This window comes from Gracilinanus agilis, chromosome 1 (genome assembly GCF_016433145.1).
Source record: "Gracilinanus agilis isolate LMUSP501 chromosome 1, AgileGrace, whole genome shotgun sequence".
In the NCBI taxonomy this organism is placed as follows: Eukaryota; Metazoa; Chordata; class Mammalia; order Didelphimorphia; family Didelphidae; genus Gracilinanus; species Gracilinanus agilis.
In genome coordinates this window covers 582,946,870-582,969,180 of record NC_058130.1, presented here as the reverse complement: position 1 = coordinate 582,969,180, position 22,311 = coordinate 582,946,870, and the positions used below count along the sequence as shown (strand labels likewise).

At 34.6% G+C, this 22,311-nt stretch overlaps 1 protein-coding gene across 1 annotated transcript in view; it reads right to left on the bottom strand.

Annotated features, from left to right (window-relative positions):
* ZNF236 (zinc finger protein 236) overlaps window positions 1–22,311 on the bottom strand; it is a 214,280-nt gene that overhangs the window by 129,576 nt on the left and 62,393 nt on the right. Inside the window, exons 8-10 of the mRNA XM_044683430.1 lie at window positions 5,204–5,407; window positions 3,735–3,963; window positions 2,475–2,747 (exon numbers count right to left, since the gene is read on the bottom strand). Of these exons, the coding sequence (XP_044539365.1) occupies window positions 2,475–2,747; window positions 3,735–3,963; window positions 5,204–5,407 (706 nt within the window). The remainder of the gene's footprint in view (window positions 1–2,474; window positions 2,748–3,734; window positions 3,964–5,203; window positions 5,408–22,311) is intronic.

The window sequence follows — 22,311 nt, the reverse complement described above, 5'->3', positions numbered from 1 at the left end:
GGGGGGGGGGGGGACAGAGGAAGGGTGGGGTTAGGGGAGGGGAAAAGAAGGAAAAGGGATTCTGCCCACACAAGTGGCTTGCTCAGGGCAAAAATGTCCTCTCTTCTTCTAGGTACAATCACAAACTTTTATAATAATCCTGATACAACATTCTCCTCCTCCCCTCAGTCCAATCCCATGGGGGGGAATAGGGGGTGCCTTTGACGTTTATAGTCTTGAGCACATGATTTTCAATATTACAGACTCATAAAGACCCCCATGATCAAGAAAAAAACCATGACTATCATGGGATTCCCAGTCTGGGACCATAATGGTACTTTTGAAATTCACCGTACTTTCCCTCATTCAGCTTATCTTATAGTTTGGCTTTCTTCCCAAGGTACAGATAAACTCTTCTCAAGGTTTTTGAAAATAGGTCAGGAAAACTAAAAATTTTATAGGGAGGTGGAGGAAGGGGCAGCTCTACTCTAAGGAATAGTACTACTACGGGGTCTTAAAAATTGGAATTACAAGCCAAATATTACTCTGAGAATTACACACTGAATCTCATCCCCCACATACTTAATTATTGCTGACATTTATTCCTATGAGTATTAATTTTTTTACTAATATACAAATTAGAAGACATACAAGATAAAGAATACATATTACTTTCGAATGCAAAAGTACTACTAGAGATCAAACTTCTTATTTCTTCACTCCTCCTTAAGAAGAGCAGTTCAACTCTTATTTTACAGAGAAAATATAGAGGCTCCAATTTTCTTCTCTCCTGTTCCATACTTCAAAAGCCTTCAGATATCATCCTCTATTCTCTCTCTTGATCTAATTTCTGAAGAAGATATGACACTTCTACTTAGTCAAGTCTCTCAACTTGAGCCCCCAATTCATTCTTTATCTATTTCCTCCAGAGGAAACAGATCTTTGATCATTTTCTTCATTTTCTAATCTTCAATCTCTTTATATACTGCTTCTTTTTCATTGGTTTATAAATATCTGAATATGTCCCATATCCTTAAACAATCTTCACTTAATCCTATCATCTCCTCAAGCTACCATCCTATCATCCACTTCATCAAACAAACAAAAAGGAAACAAACAACTTTGTACCAGTTTGTTATCTAGCTTCTGACCTCACCATAGAGATATTAACAAATTACTACTAACATGTTACAACCTGATGTTTCCTAGAACTATAGATTTCTCTCATTATGAGATGAAACCGAAATACAGACATTATCATTAACTTCAAATTCGCATATAATAAAGCACTGAAACTGTAGTGTTAGTTTAATTCTCTAATTTGTATAGCAGCCTTGCAAATGGAGACCGTATGGTGTAGGACTTTTCTCACAAAGACAACGTCATGGAGGCAATAAAACCACTATTCCAAGGCCAACAAGGTGGCTAAATGGGTAGAGAACCAGGCCTAGAGATAAGAGGTCTTGAATTCAAATCTAACCTCAGATACTTCCTAGCTATATGATCTTGGTCAAGTAACCTCGATTGCCTTACCATTCCTTTACCTTAAAAATGACACTCAGTATTGATTCTAAGACAGACAGTGAGGATTTAAAAAAAAAAAAAAAAAAAAAAAAAGATGATTTCTGGTGGCCTTTTTTTCTCTTCTCTGTAGCTTGAAAAGGAAACTATTATGTCCTCTAAGAGGAATAGATGTTTGAGAGCAGAGGATTGTAATACATAAAAACAAGTTAACTCTCTGAAATGAATATTAGGTAAATTTCAGGCTCAATTCTATCATCTGCCTATGATGATATTCCAGGGAAATAAAATTAATTAGTATCTGAACACTAAAATGTTCAAAATATGGCATCAGTAAAAAATAAATCTATTTATCTAAATTCATAATCTGGAAAAATAAACAGCAATCTGCTGCTATACTTTGATATTATGATTCATAAACAGCATTAATCTTTAAGGGTTCTATGTGAGACAGTATCTCTGCCTCTGGTTTTCTGCATAGTGTCAATCTCCTAGTCAAGTCATTAGGTTGTTATACAGTTCAAGAGCAAAATATAACAAATTAAGTAATAAAACTACCATAGGATAGATGTGAAACTTGCCTTCAAAAGAGAAAAAGCATAATACAACAATAAGAATTGTAATTCATGCTTCTGTAGTGTTAATATTTATAAGGTGATCATATTTTTTATTATTGTTATTACTGATTCAAGATCCCTTAATATATACATTATTAATGCAGACTGAAAGGCTATGTGTCTTCATCTTTTAAAAAATTCAAACATATAACTGGGAACTAAAACATAAAAGTGTTCTTCCTTTATAATCTTCTAGGGAAAAAAACACAAGATGTTGAATTTTATTGGCAGATAGATAGATAGATAGATAGATAGATAGATAGATAGATAGATAGATATAGTGAAGGGGAAAAAAACGATGCTATACCATGTTATCTTTTTTTAGGATGTCAAATAGGATATAAGTTTAATTTTTACCTGTATGAAGTCTGATATGAACTTTCAAACTTCCTGAGGTGGAAAAACATTTCATACAGTATTGGCACTTAAATGCTTTGATGCCAGTGTGAGTTTTTATGTGAGCAGTAAGAGTGCTCTTCACAGCAAAAGCCCGGAAACACTGTGGACATTTAAATGGTTTTTCATGAGTATGAATTCGAATATGGCGCACTAGGTCACTGGGTTTTTTAAATTCTTTTGTGCAATATGGACACACATGCCATCTTATCCCATTCTCTTCACGAATTGAACCTGTATAGGAGAATAAAAAATTAAGCATGTACATATGAAAATAAATCAGTCCAGCTAAGCAAACTTTAGACTACTTTAACTTTCCTAATAGAGAACACAGGAAATCAGAGAACCAGAGCTAGAAGAAACTTTAGCAGAACAAATTTTGGCAGTCCAACACAGGTAAGCCAACTCTCCTGGCAAATGAATTTCCAGACATAGTCACATTAATCTTTTCTTTTAAAAAAATTGAAATAAAAAGTTATTTCTCAAGATATCAATATTTCTATTAATGAAATCAATGCGCATTTATTGTCTACTAGACAAAAATTAAAAAGTCCCTGCACTTAAGAAATCTACATTTTAGGTGTCCTCCCCATGCTTAGAATACATTGCCTCTTTATTCTCCCCCTCTCAGAAACCTTCTTTTAATTCTTCTCAAGCATTAGATTCTACATGAAGTTGTTCCTTATTCTGCCAGCTGCTAGCATCTCCCTCAACATAGTAGGCCATTAAGAAAAGCACAACAGAAAAAGCACTGGGAAGAACTGGCTTCAGATCCTGCCTATTACTTCCTCTATGACCCCAGGCAAATTAACACTTTGGATATCAATTCACTGATCCATAAAACTAGTTTAACTAGATGTCTTCTCAGGTCCCTTTCAACTCTAAATCTGTGATCCTAAAGATAACTCTGAGATCTCAAACATAGGAAAATGGTGATCTTATTAATAGTTAAATATACATATGTATGTATATGCATGTATGAAACAAGATCACAAAATAAAAGTATATATGTGCATAGTTATATATGTGAAGAATTGTCTATTGAATAAAAAGGTTAACAAATAAAAATCTTGCTATTTAACTTTTGGTGATGAATCACACATATAATCTAGCTCTAAAAAAGAAAAGAAAAATATTTTTTTCCTAATGATTAAGAACAGTTTGCTATTATCCAAAGTTAATTAAAAGTAGATCCAAATACTAAAGTGTTACTAAAATTACCAGGCAGAAATGGTGACTTCTTCTTTATAACCTTCTTTTCTTTCTTATCCAATTTATCTGAAGTTTCCTGTTCTTTATCTTGTTCTGCTTCTGTAGGGTCTGGTGGCTCATTTGAAACACTGTGAATATCTGGATTTTGAATCTGAGATGCAGGAGTCTTAGTTTGGTTGGAGTCATTAGGATGTGCTGCAACTGGAATTGAAGACAGCCCACTGTTTTCTAAGGCTTGCTAAGACAGAACAAAACTAAAAGGTTAATATAAGAATCCAAATTTGACTACCAAAGTAATACCCTCCAAGTAACAATATTATTTGTTTCTTAAAATTATAGTTCTGATCTACTGAAAACAGAAGTTCATACTTCTAAGGTGACCACTGTAAAGTAGTAAACCACAACCTTCCTAGAGTCATGACATCCTGCTGGCTTGATTATATAATTGAACCCACTCCCATTTAAGTATTAAATAATATTCACTTAAATTTCTGCAAAAAATGGATTAAAATTAATTTGGTTTTCAGAATTTCAGAAAACTACTAAAGTGAATTAGTCATACACTTACCTAGAGTAATGGGGGAGGAGGGGGATTTATGAAACAATACTATTTTTAAAGTACTATTTTCCAATCAGTGTGATACTTTGATTAGCCATGAAGCATCCGCTAAGAAGAATTATTAACAATGAAGACAGAATAGAGAAGATGTATATTAGTGACTGAAGAATGTGGATGGAGAGGTTAAATAAATAAGTGGGGAAGACTTGAAAAGATTCCCTTCTCCTTATGTACCCTATGATGTTTATTCAAATTATACACTAACAAAGAATTCCTTTGAATGAAAAATTTATGTTTGGCTTAAAATTGGGGGCAGCAGGGTGGTTCAGTGGAGAGGAGAAGGGAGGGGAGAGGAGAAAAGGGGAGGAGAGGAGAGAGAGACAAAAGAAATAGCAATACTCATAACCAAACTTGGAAAAAGATCTTCAGTAAGGCATTCCTAAAATCCCTCTGAAATAACAGCAATAGAGGGTAAGTGTATTAGTGGACTGAGAGTCAACCCTAGAGATAGGAGGTCTTGGGTTAAATCTAGTCTCTGACGCTTCCTAGCTTGTGACCTTGGGCAAGTCACTTAACCCCCATTGCCTAGCCCTTACCACTTTTCTGTCATAGATCCAATACGTAGAATTGATTCTAATTTGGAAAGTAAGGGTTTTGTTTTTTTTAAATAATGGCAATGAATGCTATTTTACCAAATTTGCCAATATACTTGTTTGACAAACCTTTCTACTAAGTAGAAAATTTTAAATAAAATTATATGGATTTTCACTCACACACATACATTTACTGAGTGCAAGTATTGATCCCTCAATAACTTAGTAGATGGTATATTCAAAATTATTGTTGTTTTTAAAATTTAGATACTTTAATTAGGTAAATATTAAAGTTTTTTTCATAATTCTATGTAAACATGATTCACCTGTAAAATGTCCTGATTGATTCCCACTGCAATATTTAATTGCTGGCCTGGTTGTGGAGATGGATTTGTTTCAACTTGCCCTGGTTCCGACAGCTCCAAAAGCTGCTGGATGACATCAGTCACTGCCTGTGGGCCTTGTTGACTTGCTGATGAAGTTGCTGAGGTTTCTGTCTGTTGGAGAGGTGAAGGTTGAAAAAGTGTGGCCTGAAATACATAATATTTATATAAAGCATAACAGTAAAATTAGCTTTATTTTTTGTTCTACTTTCTCTATGAGAAATGTCAGTAGTGTACTACTTAGGAATACTTGATTTACAAGTGACCTATTCAAAATAATGAAAACTGTCGTCCCCTTATTCAGCCTAAATTCTTGCTTTTACTAAATAAATGAGACACTGGTAGTCTGTTGCAAGTAATTCCATTCAAGACGATGCCTTCACTCCACAAGCCCTGCAGAAGCAGCTGTCAATGAAGCCTCCACTTCTAACACCTTCCTTCTTCCTTTCCTTCTACCCAGAGCACTCCTCCTTTCTCTACTTCTAACCCTTCTAACACAGATACACACACACACACACACACACACACACACACACACACACACACACANCCCTTCTAACACACACACACACACACACACACACACACACACACACACACACACACACCCCACCATCTAACACCCCTCCCCAAAAAAAGTCCTAGGCCTGTAAGCTCAGTTGCCAGAGTCCCTGATCTTCCTTCTACCTTTCAATTCCAAAATCTTCCCACTCCTGTTTCCACCCTGGGAGCCCCCACTCCATGTAATCTCCCTCATTTTCTGAGTTAGGAACAAGGTAGAACATATAAGAGTGTGTGTGTATCTATCTCTCTACATATTTATCTGTGTAAATGAGAGAAAAGAAGAGAAGAATTGATAGAGAAACCCTACTCCAGGTGGGAAAGACCTTCTTGTCACTGGGATCTCAGAGGAAAAGATATGTTCTTGGCTTCCCGATTTAGAATTTAGAACACATTTCCCCATAGAAACAATGATAAATGTTCATTAGAACCTAAAGAACTATGAAAAATATTTCAGCCATATAATGGGCAAAGTACACTTTTGTGAGGTTGTCTACATTCCTAAATTATTTGTATGAATTATTTCTGTAGGAAAATTCAATTCAAGTTCCCAAAATCCACATTTAAGAGGAATGACCTAGACAACAAAATGGAAGTGACTTCATAAAGGAATATTCAGCCAATTTTAATACTATTAGGGTATCAGCAATCACTTTCATGAAAAGAAGACAAAAGTCGCTATTACTGTTTATACCTCAGTATCTTCTTTCAAATCTAAACCTATAGATTATCCAGGTTAGTCCCTAGTCTTTCATCCTATACTCAATTATGCCTTATCAAGCCCCAAACTTGGATTACTACCACTCTCCACAGCATGAATTCCCAGTCAGATATTGCTGAGTGGAAGGAAAGAAGGGGGGAAAATCACAAAGCAGTGTACTGGGTCCATTACAAATGTATGTCACATAATCTTAAAAGAAACCGCCCTATAGCAAGGCAATTTTTTTCATACCTCCAAAACAGAGTTAACTACCCCATTGCCACACTGACTGATTCCAAGCCTTTTCTTGACTCAAGTCTCAATGTCCCCTTTCTCTTCTCTCTTGAATCAGATTTCATTGAGAGCTCCTTCTCATTCCACATCACTAAGATTTCTTCCTCAAAGATCTCCTTGAAGGCTGTCTCAAATTAAGAAGTGGCCCTCTGTGCCATGATAAACCTTCTAATGTGCATCCTTCAACCTATTCAATTCTATCTTATCCAGAAGATTACTCTTTCTATCATTTCCATTCTCACTTATTTTCACAATCTCCCTAATAGCTGCTTTTATGTTGCCTATAATGTTATCATTAAGAAAAAATACTTTTAAAAATCCCCATCTGATGCAACTATTCTTGTCATCTATCATCTTATATGTCTCCTCATTTTTGTGGCTAATCTCCTTGAGAAATCTGTCCATAATCAATACTTTCCTTCCTCTTACTCAAATGTAAACTCTCGGCAACCTAGCTTCTGACCTCATCATTCAAATGAAACTGCTCTCTCCAAAGTTACTAATGATCTCTTAATGGCCAAACCTAAGGACTTTTTCTCAGTCTTCATCGTTACCCTCTTCTTCTTGATGCTCTTCTTGCTAAGTTTTCATGACACACACTTGCCAGTTTTTTTTTTTCTTCTTTAACACTTCTCAGTCTTCCTTGCTAGATTTCCATACAAATCATGTCAGCTAAGTCTGCAATGGGCCTTTTTCTCCTGTTACATTATCCTGCTTGGTGATCTCATCAGCTCCTATGACTTCAATTGTCATTTCTATGCAGATAAATTTCATATTTACTTATCCATCCCTAAACTCCTATCTCCAATTACCCACTTAACATCTCACAGTGGATATCCTATAGATATCTGGAACTCAATATGTAAAAAAAAATCTAACTATTTTTTCCCAAACCCTCTCTTCTTTCTAACTTCACTCTTACCATCAAAGGCACTACCACTAAAAGAAGTCCCAAAACTTGGTGTCATCTTTGACTCCTCATTCTGTCACCCCTCATACCCAACCTTTTACCTAGTCTTATTAATTCTACCATAAAAATATCATTTATATACACCCGCATCTTTCCATTCACCTGCTAATACTTAAGACTACTGCAATATTCTAATAGTTGGTCTATGTGCCTCAACTCTCTCCCCAATTCAATTCATTCTCCATTAAGCTGCCAAAGAGATCTTTTTAAAGCATCTAACTACATCACTCTCATCCTCAAACTCCGGTCAATCTCAAATAATCTGGGATCACATGCAAAATCTTCTGTTATAATCCATTTCCAACCTTTTTAACCCTTTCATGATCAATTAACAATGGTTTCCTTGTTCTCTGAACAACCTGCTCTATATCTCCCAACTCAGGGCATTTTCACTGGCTATTGGCCATATCTTCAATGTTCTCCCTGCTTACTTCCATATAATGGCTTTCTTTGCTTCCTTCAAGTTTCAGATCAATCCTACCTTCTGCAAGAGGCCTTTCCAAAGCTCTCCCACTACTAGTAAGATTACCTCCAATTGACTATATTTTTATATATCTTCTGAGTACATAATTGTTAGCATGTTTTCTCCCCCTTTAGAATGTGAGCTCCCTGTGAGGAGGGCCTATTTTTTTGCTTTCCTATCTCCAGTGCTTAGTATAGTGCCTAAGATAAAATAATCACTTAATAAAATGTTATTATTTTTTTTAAGATACCTTTTTATACATTTAAAAGAAATTTTTGACTATTGTATATCTTAATGACCACTACTTTTAAAAGTTTATTATATATTAATATAAATTATTATATTATATAACTAAAACTCCAACGATAGGTAAGGAAGTAAAGAGTGTAGAAGAAATAGTTTATCAATAGTTTTTTGATAGGTCAAAATAAGTTGATATTTTCCAAGGATCCTCACGATATATTTCAAAGGGATTATTAAACCGAAGTATTGTTTCATACTAACCAAATCATAGTGTTTTTAACAATGAAAACTTGTTCTACATAAAAATAAGGCTTTTCAGGACAAAGGAACACATAAATAGCAAGCAACTTAAGATGCTAAAAGAAAAAACTCTATCCTTTGATCTTTTTTAAAAACTTTATGAAAGAAAAGGCAACCAGAGTTTCCCCGGCACTACCTTTCTCAACTTTGAATCAAGTTCAATTCAAAGGTCTTCCTAGGCACAGGATTGGTCCTTATCTAGACCAATCCTGCACATGGAAGTAGGGGGCATAGTCTCCCCCTAGCGTGGGATTGGTCCATTCAAGACCAATTCCACGCCAGGAAGTAAGGGAGAGGGACCCCTGAGACATGCTGGTGGACTCAGTTTCCCCAGCCACAACAAAACCCAAACAACAAAACAAAGCCCTTTCAAATACTTATATCATAGATTGCAGAACTATTTTGTTAAATGATTCATTCAATGATTGAGTAGGTTAAAAAAACTGAAACATTAGCTTTTTCTTTAGAAACCCAAACTTTCATCTCCTAAATTTAATAACCAATATTTAAAGCTTAGGCCCAGAGGCAGCAAGGTGGCTTAGTGGAAAGATAGCCAAGCTTGGAGTCAGGAGATTCTGGATTCAATTCACTTTTGGACAAGTCATTTAAGCCCAAATGCCTAGCGCTTATCACTCTTCTGCCTTGGAACCAATACTTAACAATTCTAAGATGGAAAACAAGATCATAAAAAAAAAAATTTTTTTAAACTTGGGCACCTACTTAGATTACTGCCAATAGCTAAAAGTAGAAGGCTAAGAGTCATATTTCAAAAGAAATCTCAAATGCTCAATTTTAAACTTTCCCATCTTTACACTACTATTTTTCAGTAAGCATGGAAAACTAAGAAAAACTCAGGATTTCAGTGCCTTAAATCAGCTGCAGGATTGGGTTCAAAGATTCTGTAATTACAGCATTCAAAAATGAGTATTTTGATAGTTTGAGCAATGGATGTGACATAAGCACTAGTTAATGAATCCATACTCAAATATATCTTTAAAATTTTTCTTTGGCTATTTCCACTAAGATATAATGATTTAAAACACATGCTTTTAAGCTATGGAGTAAGATGGAAGCAATAACCTCAAAACAATTAAATAAATTCTGACTTTATTGTAACTTTAATTAAACAACCTTGATTTCTTAAAACAAAAGAGACTAAAACAAAAAGTCTTTATGTTGTTCTTCGGTCCTTTTAAGTTGTGTCCAACTTTCCATTTGTGATTTTCTTGGCAAAGATACTGGAGTGGTTTGTCATTTTCTTCTTCAGCTCATTTTACAGATAAGAAAACTGAGACAACTAGGATTAAGTGACTTGCCCAGGGTCACACACCAGGAAGTGTCTGAGGCCTGATTTGAATTCAAGAAGATGAATCTTACTGACTCCAGAACTGGTACTGCACCCCTAGCTGCCAAGAGCCTTTATAAACAACTGTAAAAGACATTTCTCAAACCAAATTAATTCTTCCACACATACCTAAATCCTTCATTAACTTCACAGTAAACTAAGCTTTTCCTCAAAGTTAAAATATAAAGCATAAAAAGGTGTCCACAGGCTTCACCAAACTGCCAAAGGGGTCCAGCAAAGCAAAAAGATTAAGAATATTGGTTTTAAGATAACATTAACAGATGACAACCATGAAAAACTGAAAAGGTTAATAAATAAGGAGCAAATTTTACAGTCTAACATAGGAAAATCTGGGCTCAGACAAACATTGGCTATGTGGCCTTAAGCAAGTCACTTAATCACATGATGCCATAGGCAATTCTCTAAGATTAAGTAGTGTCATGAGTGAAATTCTATAAAAAAGGTAAACTGAGGCAAATTCTCCCCAACCAAAATATTATCAGTGACACATATAGCTGTCATTAAGAGGGTCAATAACTCACCTCAGTTTATGCCAAAGAATCAGATTTGAAGATACAATTCATTTTTATAAACACAGAAGAGAAGAACAGGATTGGATAGGATCATGAGAATGAAGAGTGAAAAGGATAACTTAAGCAACTCCACTCAGTTTATGTTCATTGTTTTCAAGCCATTTATACCTTTACATCCTCTTTACACAATCCCATGTGATATTCAGTATTCTAATGATTTAATAATAAGTGATAATCCTAGTTATTAGTAGATTGAATATCTGTAAATGAAAATCATAATCATAGAGTAAAATAATAAAAATTCTCTATAGTTTCTTGTAAGATATCCTTGACAAGGAGAGATTGCACATTCCTTTAGCATTTTGGAATTTATCGAAATGTTCCTGTGGCTATCAGTTTATGACAACTCTTTTAGCTACAGAATGGGCTTAACTGTCATTATATCACCATATATGGAACAGGTGGCTATGTAAATCTGCCTTACAGAAAAGACACCCTAACTCAAGAGAAAGTAGATGAATGCTCAATCTCCAGAGGAAGGAAGATACAGTTTGGCCAACCTCCCTCTAAAGGGAATTTGTGTAATCTAGCTCTTTTGCATAAAGTATAATAACTACATGTTAGCTGAAAAGCTCAGTCAGAGACAATGCTAGATATGCCTGGAGATCCTAACATTGTGTCTGTAACTTTCACAATAAAATCAAATTAACTCAGATCTTTGTCTAGTATTTTTCTTTTACAGACTGGCACCCCACAGGACCAGATCCCAATTAAGAGTATTTGTCTGTCAGTTAAAAATAAACTGTACCAGTGGTTTGAACTGAAGAGAAGTTTTTGAAATTTTACAGTGTTTTTAAGTAAGCTAATTAAATAGTTAGATAATTGGGCACAGCCAAACAGAATCTATAGGGACTACACTTAAGAATTTTGTATTCATCTATCAATAGTACTGTATCTTTTGATGATTAGCCTTATTTAGGGAAGAAATCAGACTTAGGAACTTATTGAACTCTGTTCTACTTCAGAATCCACTGAGGTTTTCAAGACATGGGGACAATTCTCCATGCAGCCAAGAATGGCAAAGATTAGAACTATTAAGTGAAGTGAGATCTGGTCAAACACAGTTGAAAAAAACCTTACCAGATGAGCTTTTCTGGCCAATTTATGGTTCTCTAAATTATGATGTTCTAAAGGATCTTAGGCTGGCCCTTTAGATAAAACAGCCTAGGCAAATGGAATATCAGTATTGTTGGGCTGAATTATCTAAATAATTTCATACAGAAAAGAATAAAACTAAACTAGTTCAGAAATCCCCTAAGAAGACTCCTGACAGAAAGGACCAGAATGCCCAATAACCCTGAAAAGACAGAGAAGCCTAGTAGTCCTACTGACAGCTCTGCCTTTTTTCCATGTCATCCAGAATAATCTCATCAGTGTGAGGAGACAGGAGGGATTTTTCCATTAAGAGAAAGGATTGTTCAAAATAACACAAGGTTGGTTAATAAGAGTTCACCACCCTCTTAACCTCTCTGATTTATCTATTTGGAAAGACTACCTCAAAGTTTGATGAGGAATCTATAGCAGTCATGAACCATTTTTAAGCTATATTTAGAGATTTTAATCCAAACTGGGGAGATATTACTGACTTTCTTGATACACTTCTTTCCCCAGGAGAAAAGAATGCTGCTATTATAAGCAACTAACAGGTTAGTAATAGCAGGCATTCAGCATGAACAAAATGCCCAGAAATGGCCAACACAGAATCCCTATTGGGATCCAAACAATCCTGCAGACTATGGCAGCTTTATGCAAGGAAAAGAGCTACTGATTAGCAGGGTGGAAGCATGCACAGTCAGGCCAAAAAATTTCAGTAAGTTTCAGGAAATCTTTCAGGAGAATAAGGAAACATCAAGTCAGTAATATGATTACCTCTGCAAAGGAGCTAAGAGGTCTGCAGGGCTAGATATCTCATTAACCTCAGAGAAGCAAGAATTCTAACTACAGCTTTTAGCTAATCAAGTCTTCCTCTGAAATTAGGAATTATTTCCAAAATAACTCCAGGATAAAACAAAAAGAACATTAGTGAGCTTATTATATTTGAGAGGAAAAATTTCAAAAAAAGAGATAAGTAAAACTAAACCAGAAATAAAAATCATCTTTACAATAGCATTATAATATATGTCAAAGACAAAAAGAGGCAAGTACCTGGGCTATTTTTTACTCTGGAAAGAATGCAGAAAGGCAGAAAGAAAGAGTCCAGGGGAAAAAGTTTCAGAATCATTATAGATTAAGATCAGAGCAAAACAGGTTTCAGAAGTCTGAGCAGTGTCAGAATCAATTTGAGTTTAGACCAACAGGACAAGAGGAACCCAGAGAAGAAAATGATAAAAGAAGAATCTGAGCAAAAAGGGTTGACTGGTATATGAGCTTCCCTTAAATTATTTGTGTTTGTACTAATCTGCTTTATTTGTGCTGCCTGTGCTTTGTTATCGACTCATATTAGCAAATGCTTTCCAATTTTACTTAGCTCTGTCTTTTACTCTCAATTTGATTAGGCAAGAGGAAAAGACTGTAAACAGTTAAAACTTTTAAAATTGTAAAATATAATATGTGTGGTCATATATATATATACACACACACACACACACACGTGTGTGTACATATATACACACACATACTTTTTTTCTCTCCGTTATCAATAAATGGACAGTGAGAAGGACCAAAGACAAAAGATAAATATTAAATTTGGATTGCTTTTGAAAAGGACAAATTTTATTTCTGAATTGTGCGCTTAATGTTTAGAATTTGAAATTTAGAAAACTTTCAGGTTCTGAATATGGAAATCATAATTCAGGGTTGGCAATCTGTCTAAAAAGAAAAGTTTTTATTTCCATCAGATTTTATCAGATTATATACTCTTTAGATACTAATGTGATTCTGAGGAATTTGATATAAAGAGAAGCTAAAATTAAATATCAAACCTGTTTTATGTATGTATTTCAATGTTAATCCTGAGACCTACCTGGTTGAGAATTGAAGAGATTTTGTTCTCTGATATCTTACTGTCAATTTTATGAGTTTCAATAATCTGAGATAGATTTGGCAAATATTAGGCATATAATGTGCTGCCTGGTATGATTTGGAATTAAGTTTTTCTGATAATTATTTTCTGTCTACAGTGATTTCTGAATTATATTGTATAGTGCAAAAATGTAAATTTATCTAAACTAGTACAAAACTATTTCCCTATAAGCCTGATCATAGCACTATCATATTCCTGTTACTCTTGTTTTATTTCAAATACATCTTAACCCTGTAACTGAATAAGACTAAGGAAGTGTCTGTTGGTCCAATTATACGAAAAGATTAAATTGAAATGTTATAATGGTGATATAGTTTTAATGTGGTGTGAATGGGAAAATTTGGTGATATAAAAGCTCACCTCTGTTTGAAAGTTTAAGTTATAAATGTTGATAAACTGCAGAAAGTTAACTGAAATGTAAAATCTATATCACTATGATGTTGACCTCAATATTTAAAGGGTTTTGAGACTGTTAAACTATCATAAATGATTTTCATACTGATAAAATAAAATGAGACTTGGCCAATGTTTTTACTTTGAAAATAGCTTTCTATTTTGAATATCTGCTTAGTAAAATTAACCTATCTGCTAATCAAAGATTTGATTAACACCATAAATCTTGGTCCAATTCTTTAAAATACCACAGAAATTCTACTTTGAAAACTTCTCATATTCACCTTATTTTTCATTTTAATAATAATATTCATGTACTTACTGTTGTCTATATGGCTCTTTAGGACTTCTTAAATAACTTGACTGAATACTTTCCAATCCTTAAAGCTGTGGAGTTGTTAAATGACTCTTTCTGAGAAATTAAAATGTCTCCCACCTTTAGTATTTCTTTAGTTAGTTTTGATTTCAGATCATTTTTTGCCATCCCTCTATTCAACCTCTTGTTCAAATTCTCTTTTATTTCATTTTTTACCTATTTGCTACTGGCAAAAGTGTTATTGCTGTGTCAAAATCTGTACTTTTTGTAGTTGCTATCTCTAATCTCAGTCCACCACTACTACCTCTTTTCCTTACACTCAAATATAATCTTTTATGACATTCACATGTTAACATTTTATCAAGATTTTACACATTTATCTTAAGACTTTGCTATTTGAGACAGAATGTTGAGGACCTTATTCTAAAATACTTCTAAGGTTTTCCTTTCAGGTATGAATGTCAAATTTCTTATGAGGCCTATCAAACCACTCAAGATGAATGACCTATGGATATAGATGGCTCCTACCACAATTTGTCTGTCATGGGTTAACAGATGGGGAGGAATATTAGAAGACAGAGATAGGTCTCTTCTGACTCAATTTCCCATAGAAAACCATTTAAGTCAAATTCAAGCCAAACCAAAGCATTCTGTCATTCTACTGTCACTCTCTCAGTTCTGCCTTATATTAAAAAAATTTGTATCTCCCTTTTCATCTCTTATAGCAAAATTAAATATGTAAAGCCACAATAATGTTCCATCTTAATTTCATATCAATAAAGGAACCAAAGCTGACAAAGTTATATCAAGCACTAAACATATATGCATCAAATGGCATACCATCTAAACTCCTAAAGGAGAAACTACATGAGTTACAAGAGGAAATAAGACAATAAAACCATATTAGTAGGAGACATTAACCTTCCTCTCAGAACTGGATAAATCAAACCAAAAAATAAACAGAAATAAATTAAGGAGTTGAACAGAATTTTAGAAAAGTTAAACTTGATAGAACTCTGGAGAAAGCTGAATGGGAATGGAAAGCACTTTCACAAAAATTGATCATATAATGGGACCTAAAAGCCTTACAACCAAATATAGAAAAGCAGAAATATTAAATGCCTTCTTTTCAGACCACGTTATCAAAACTACACTAAACTGGGGGCAGCTGGGTAGCTCAGTGGAGTGAGAGCCAGCCTAGAGATGGGAGGTCCTAGGTTCAAATCTGGCCTCAGACACTTCCCATCTGTGTGACCCTGGGCAAGTCACTTGACCCCCATTGCCTACCCTTACCACTCTTTTGCCTTGTAGCCAATACACAGTATTGACTCTAAGATGGAAGGTAAGGGTTAAAAAAAAAAGAAAAGAAAAAACTGCACTAAACAAAGGACTGGAGAAAAAAAAATAATGCTCCAAACTTCCTCTAAGTAACACACTAGAGAACAATTTTCAGTAGAGTATATGTTTCTTCTATTTTGGGTGACATAACATTTTTTTAAATTGTTCTTTGTTCAAAATTCTATGTACACTATCTATATCCAAATCCAACACTGTTGCCTTACAACCCTTCATAAATCACCATGATGAGGGCTGGTGATGGTTTCTGTAATCTGGATGTCTGGAGCACTCAAACAGCATTTATAAACAAAATGACCTGACCTAAAGAGACAATTTCATCTGTCTCACTGGTGATTCTGGACAGGTAAGAGACCTTTCTGTTTGTTGAACTAACTTTTCTCTACACAACTACCAACCTGGTGAAAGGGTCCACAAGACCAGAGGTACTCAATCATCAGCCTGTCTTATCAAGAGTACTTTGAGTACAGTTGCTGTGCTTACAGGACTCTGAAGATGAATTCCTTATTTTAGGCATGATGATTGGTACTCAACATATGACCCTGGACTGCCAGACACCTGTCCTTATCATAATGATTTATGAATAACCAAATGATGATCTATAAACACAGATTATGACCTAACCCCTATCTTCCCATCCATTAAGGATTTTCAGACTATCTTTAACTAGAATACCCCTATTTTAAGCTTTCTTATTTTTCTAGCATTTAATAACATTATGACATGCCAAAAACCTTTGAAGCCACTGTCATCTCTGTACTGGGACCTTACTGATCTTACCAGCAAAAGTCCTTTCCTAAAATCCTTTGACCTTAATAGATATCCTTCAACAAAAACTGGTGCTCCAGAGGATCCAACCTAAACAGCTGCCAATTTTGGCATCACCTCTATCCTTGGACACCCCTACTACAGCTTCATCATATACATTTTCTTAATGTAAATGCAACAACAAAGTTCTTGAGATTCCATCATCTCCAGAGTTATCACATTGTAAAGTTTGTGGAAATATTACAGGTAGTTACCATTATGGAATACTAACTTGTAATCATTTTGAATTTTTAAAGAAAAATCAGTATGGAAAGCAGGCACTGTGTCCTGCATTTGAATGCTGCCTTATTATAACAGTTTGTATTCATTGTTTTATGTCTCTTTATACCTTTCTGTCTTCTGTATACAACCCTTTTTGATAGTCAGGATTTAAGTGATAAATTATAACTATAGATTTAATAGTGAACAATAATCTGAATTATAGTTGACTGAATAACTGTGTATGAAAAGGAAATATGAGTAATCAAGCTCTTTTGTATAAAGCATAAATACCAGTCAGTTGAAAAGCTCATGGTCTCAGATGATGCTCAGACCCTGACTTCTGAGACCCAGATACAACTCAATATCCCTGATAAGGATAGAGACATAGATTCAATAGCACTTGGGAATCAAGTGAGACCACCTTTTTGATTGCCAAGGATGAGGCTAAAGATGCAACAAGGTCAGCTAGTCTGGATCTCAAGTATACAAACCCGATAGGTGATACTGACATAATAATTCCCATATAAGTAGAATGTTTTATATGAGTTTTGAATCTCTAAATATTTCACCATTTTTCTACAACACTGATTGTTGGAAATCTTAAACACTTGGCATTAAATTTCAAAGAAAGTTAAACTTTTGCAACCTCATGAACTTCTTTACTCAAAGAAAGAAAAAAGACATAGATTTGTTATGTGAGGCTACAGAATAAAATCACTTACAGAGAAAATCAAATTTAAAATACAGGAAAAATGATTAACTTTCATACTTGCTGATTCTCAGTAGGAAACAAAGTTTCCTCAGTGGAAGCTTTCTATAATGATAAAATCATAGGTCCAAAAGGAAAGTGAGTAAGTCGGTATAAGGGTTAAAATAGGAGTTTTGACAAAATAAGAGAGCAGCTTTTAATAATTTAAGTTTTAATGAGAATATAGAAGAGTTGTAAATTAATATTATTCCTTTAAGCCTAAAAAAAGAAAACTTCTAGCAGCTTTTAACAATTAACAATTTAGTTTAATTAAAATTATAGTAAAAGAACATAGTAAAGAAGGGAAAGATAGAAAAAAGGAAAGAGAGATTACAAATCTTATGCCCTATAAATATACCTAAATTTCCTAATACTACCTCTAACTGTTTTCTGAGGGCAGTTTCTTCTGCCTGGCACAACCCAGGCCTAATCTAACCTAATCTAGCTAAAAATTATTTACTAACTACTTAATTCCCTAAGATAATGGACAGCCACCACCCACTCACTCCTTCAGTTTTCTATAGCTACCCAGCTGTCAGTAGCCAACTGACAGCAGATCCTTATCTATGACACAGAATTCCTGCTCTCTAAAGATCTCAGAGGCAAAAAGCCCTTTAAAGGTTAAAACCAAAAGCCCTCTAGTAAGCTCAGGCCCACCTTTATATTCCTGCAACTAAATGCCAACCACCCCTCCAGCAACCAATTCTCAATGACCAACTCATGCCTAGCAGCCAACCTCCCTACAATTCCCAGCCCTAACTGCCTGCAACTGTCCAACCAACTATCAGCAAATGATTCCTCTCCTGTCAGTAACTGACAGCCTGCAACTGACACTAGCTCAGCAAAGGGCTTCCCAGTTTCTATTTCCATTCACTGTGGGCCAGTTAATCCCTATAAATCTCTATGGTAAGAGCTCCAGATACCCCATTAAATTAAAAAAGGAATAAAGAATTCCTTTTTATAATCCCCCCTGAGATCCTTTGGGAGGCTAGTCTCCCCCAATGAATCTGTTAAACATATCTAACTTATACTTACACTTCTAAAAATCTTCTAGTTAAAGGTGCCTATAATATTAACCAACTAATAGAAAGTAATAATAAGGAAAAGGGAAATAAAAGAGAAGGAAAGCAAAACCAATGTAGGTAGGTAAATTGACAAAAAAATCCCCTTTGGCATAAGAAGCAATCCCCTTTGGCATAAGAAATTCACATTCATTAAATGCATTCAACCACCTTCAGTTTAATCAATACTTCCCATAGTTCACTTTAGATCTTCCAATGCAGTGTAGGTTTCTTTATGCATCTTCTTAAAAGAGTTCACTTTTCTTGATTCAGGAAGTTAACAAATCCTAAACTTACTCTCAAAAGATTTCAAATCTTAGATTTTAAAAAATACAATTCCCAATTAAAAATAATATAATCCTAAATTTTAGAATGTATGAAAATTATACTCTATGGAAATAAGAACCTGGAGATAACAATTTAAATCTAACAGACACTACACTAAAAAGTATACTACCAATCCCCCCTGACAAGAATTTTTAGAAATATAAGTTAGATATGTTTAAATGATCCATTGGGGAGATTAGCCTCCCAAAGGATCTCAGGGGGAATTGTAGAAAGGAATTCTTTATTCTTTTTTTAATTAAATGGGGGATCTGAAGATCCTCTTATCATAGAAATGTGTAGGGATTAACCAGGCTACAGTGACACAGGGTTAAAAGACTTGCCTAGGGTCACACAATTAGGAAGTATCTGTGGTCCAATTTGAACTCGTAAAAATGAGTCTTTCTGATTCCACACTTGTCATTACACACACTTCACTACCAACCTGCCCATTTATGATACTTAGATTGTAATAAATTATACATACACATACAATGGAAAGACACATTTTTGGTTGTAAATTGGTTGTAATGCACTAAAAACTGAATTATTCAGCCAAGTGAAAGATGACATCAAAAGAATATGAACAAAAAGTATTGGATGATTATGTGTTGGCAATTAATAGGTATGTGGGTATCCTCATGAAATCACAAAAAATGGGGTAGCTAGTTAGATTGCTAAATAGAGGACAAGGACAAGAGAAAGGAGGTTCTGAGTTCAAAGCTGGCCTCAGAAGTTTCCTGTGTGACCCTGGGCAAATTACTTAACCCTACAGTCTAGGCCTTACTGCTCTTCTACCCTGAAACCAATACTCATGATCAATTCTAAGATGTAAGATAAGAGTTTCTAAGTGAAGAAAAGAAAGAAATCATGACAAAGTGATCAAGTGGATCCTCTGGCAAACTGATAGGAAGGAGGACAACAGTCCTTGAATCAGTGAATCAGCAAGTTCCTTCTGTGTGAGGCTATTGTGAAGGGTTAAAATTTTGGTAGAAGTTTGACACATGTATAGAGAGCAGTTTGATAAAACACAAACACTTTAGTTTATTCTGAGGAGAAGTTCAGATAGGAAATAAGATAAAAGTAAGATTATCACTCTAATATCTTATAACTATGCCTAAAATCCAAATCCTAACTAAAATTTCTAAGAAATCCTAAATCTAACTGCCTTTGAGGGCAGGTTTTTCTGCCTGCCAGAACAGACCTATCTTAACTACACTACTCCTATCTGGAAATATATTCCCTAACTACCTACCTAAGCTAATCAATGAACATTAATCTATTATAACCTCTTTAAATCAGTATCTCAATCCAAACTGTCAGAAGTCAACTGCCAGTTCCTCTTGACTGAGAGAGACCGACACAGAACCTCCTGCTCCCTAGGAAGCCAGAGAAAAGGAGCACCCATACTCTCAATGGTGCTCCTTATATATGATCCTCATCTCCTAAGTAACGGAATCTTCAGCTCTCTGCTAACTCTTACTTAGAAATTGTTCTGTTCCTGCCTCCTTTTATGCCTCTTAAAGAGACAGAGGGAGAGATTAAGAAACTCCTTTTAACGTATCCCCCTGAGATCCTTTGGGAGACCAGTCTCCCCAATGGATCTTTCAAATAAAACTATCTTATATTCTACACAGAGAGAAGTGAAAAGAGAAAGAGAGAAAGAAAGCAAAACAAATCTTACAACATGCAAGCCTCACTTTATATACAATTACATATATTTACAGTTACAGAATAACACAATTTTGACTATATAGAAATAAGAACCTAAAGATATTAACCCAAATTCGCCTTACAGTTACTATATAAAAAAATACAAGAACATTATATATACATTATATACATATAATATCCCCCCGAGATGGATATAATATCCCCCCATGAGGTAAGTGTTGATCAACACTTACAACACTTTATCATTTACATACCATTTACTTATTTTAACTTATTTTATATATTCCTATAAAAGTATGTTAATAATTATTTCTAAACAGAAATCCTATAACATAACATAAATTATATACTTACCTATTGGATATTACTCATTCTATCTGAAACCCTTATGTACCAAAAAATTCAAATCTTTTATTAAAAATCAAACTATAAGTTCAGGAGTTCAAAGTCACTGAAAATAGCATCCAGTTATTTTTATAGTCTTATCCTTGATATATTTAATCATTTTCAATGGAAGGTACTCTTTTCATATGAAAACAATGATTCCATTGATGTCTTTTCTCCTATTTTGATTGCTGTAGGTAATGTTAAAAGTACTTGAAATGACCTTCCGAGGCCAGCTGAATTGCTCCCGTGCAATGGAAGTTCTTTACATACACTGTATCTCCGGGATTTAAATCATGTAGAGAAAAGTCTATAAGTCCAAACTTGCACTACAGCTCCTGATTCTTGAAGTTCTTTTATCTTGATTTGCAGGTCTCTTATATTTGTGGCAATAGTAGTATCTCCTCCTAACAATGATGTATATACAGGGTTAAACGGTTTTGCATAAATAGGTGGAAGACCAAACAGCATCTCAAATGGTAAGATGTGTAGATCTCCCTTTGGCCTACTTCGAAGGTAGAATAACGCTAAAGGTAGAGCTTCAGGTCATTTCAAATAAGTCTCAGTACATAATTTGCCAAACATGGTTTTTAGTTCTTTGTTCATTCTTACTACTTGTCCTGAGCTCTGTGGGTGGTATGCTACATTAAATTTTGGGGTAATTCCTACACATGAATATATTTGTGCTAAAACTGAATCTGTAAAATGTGTTCCCCTGTCTGAATCAATTCTTGCTGGTAAACCAAATCAAGGTATAATTTCTTTTAGTAATATTTTTGCTACAAACGCTGATGTGCCTCTTGCTGTTGGGAATGCTTCCAACCATCTTGTTAGCTGGGCTACTATAACTAAAAAAAATTTGTAATGTCCAGCTTTTGGCATTGTTATAAAATCAATTTGGAAATATTCAAAGGGTGTGTAGGCTAAAGGATATCCCCCAAATGCTTTTCCGCAAAATATATGTTGGTTATACACTTGGCAAGTTGTACAAGTTACACAGACTTAGGAGGTGATATTTGTTATGCCAGGGGCTATCCATACCTTCTTTACCAAATCTACAATGCCTTGGGTTCCAAAACGCCCATTTTTATGAATGGATTGGCAAATTTGTTGATAAAAAGTTCTAGGAAGTATTGGTTTAACTTCAGATGTTACCCATATGCCATTAACTAGTTTAGCTTTAAAATTGTTTCTTTTTTTTAATCTCTTTTTCACTATATGTCAGGGATAAATCTGATTCATTTATAATTGTCAAATTAAAAATCAATTCAGGGC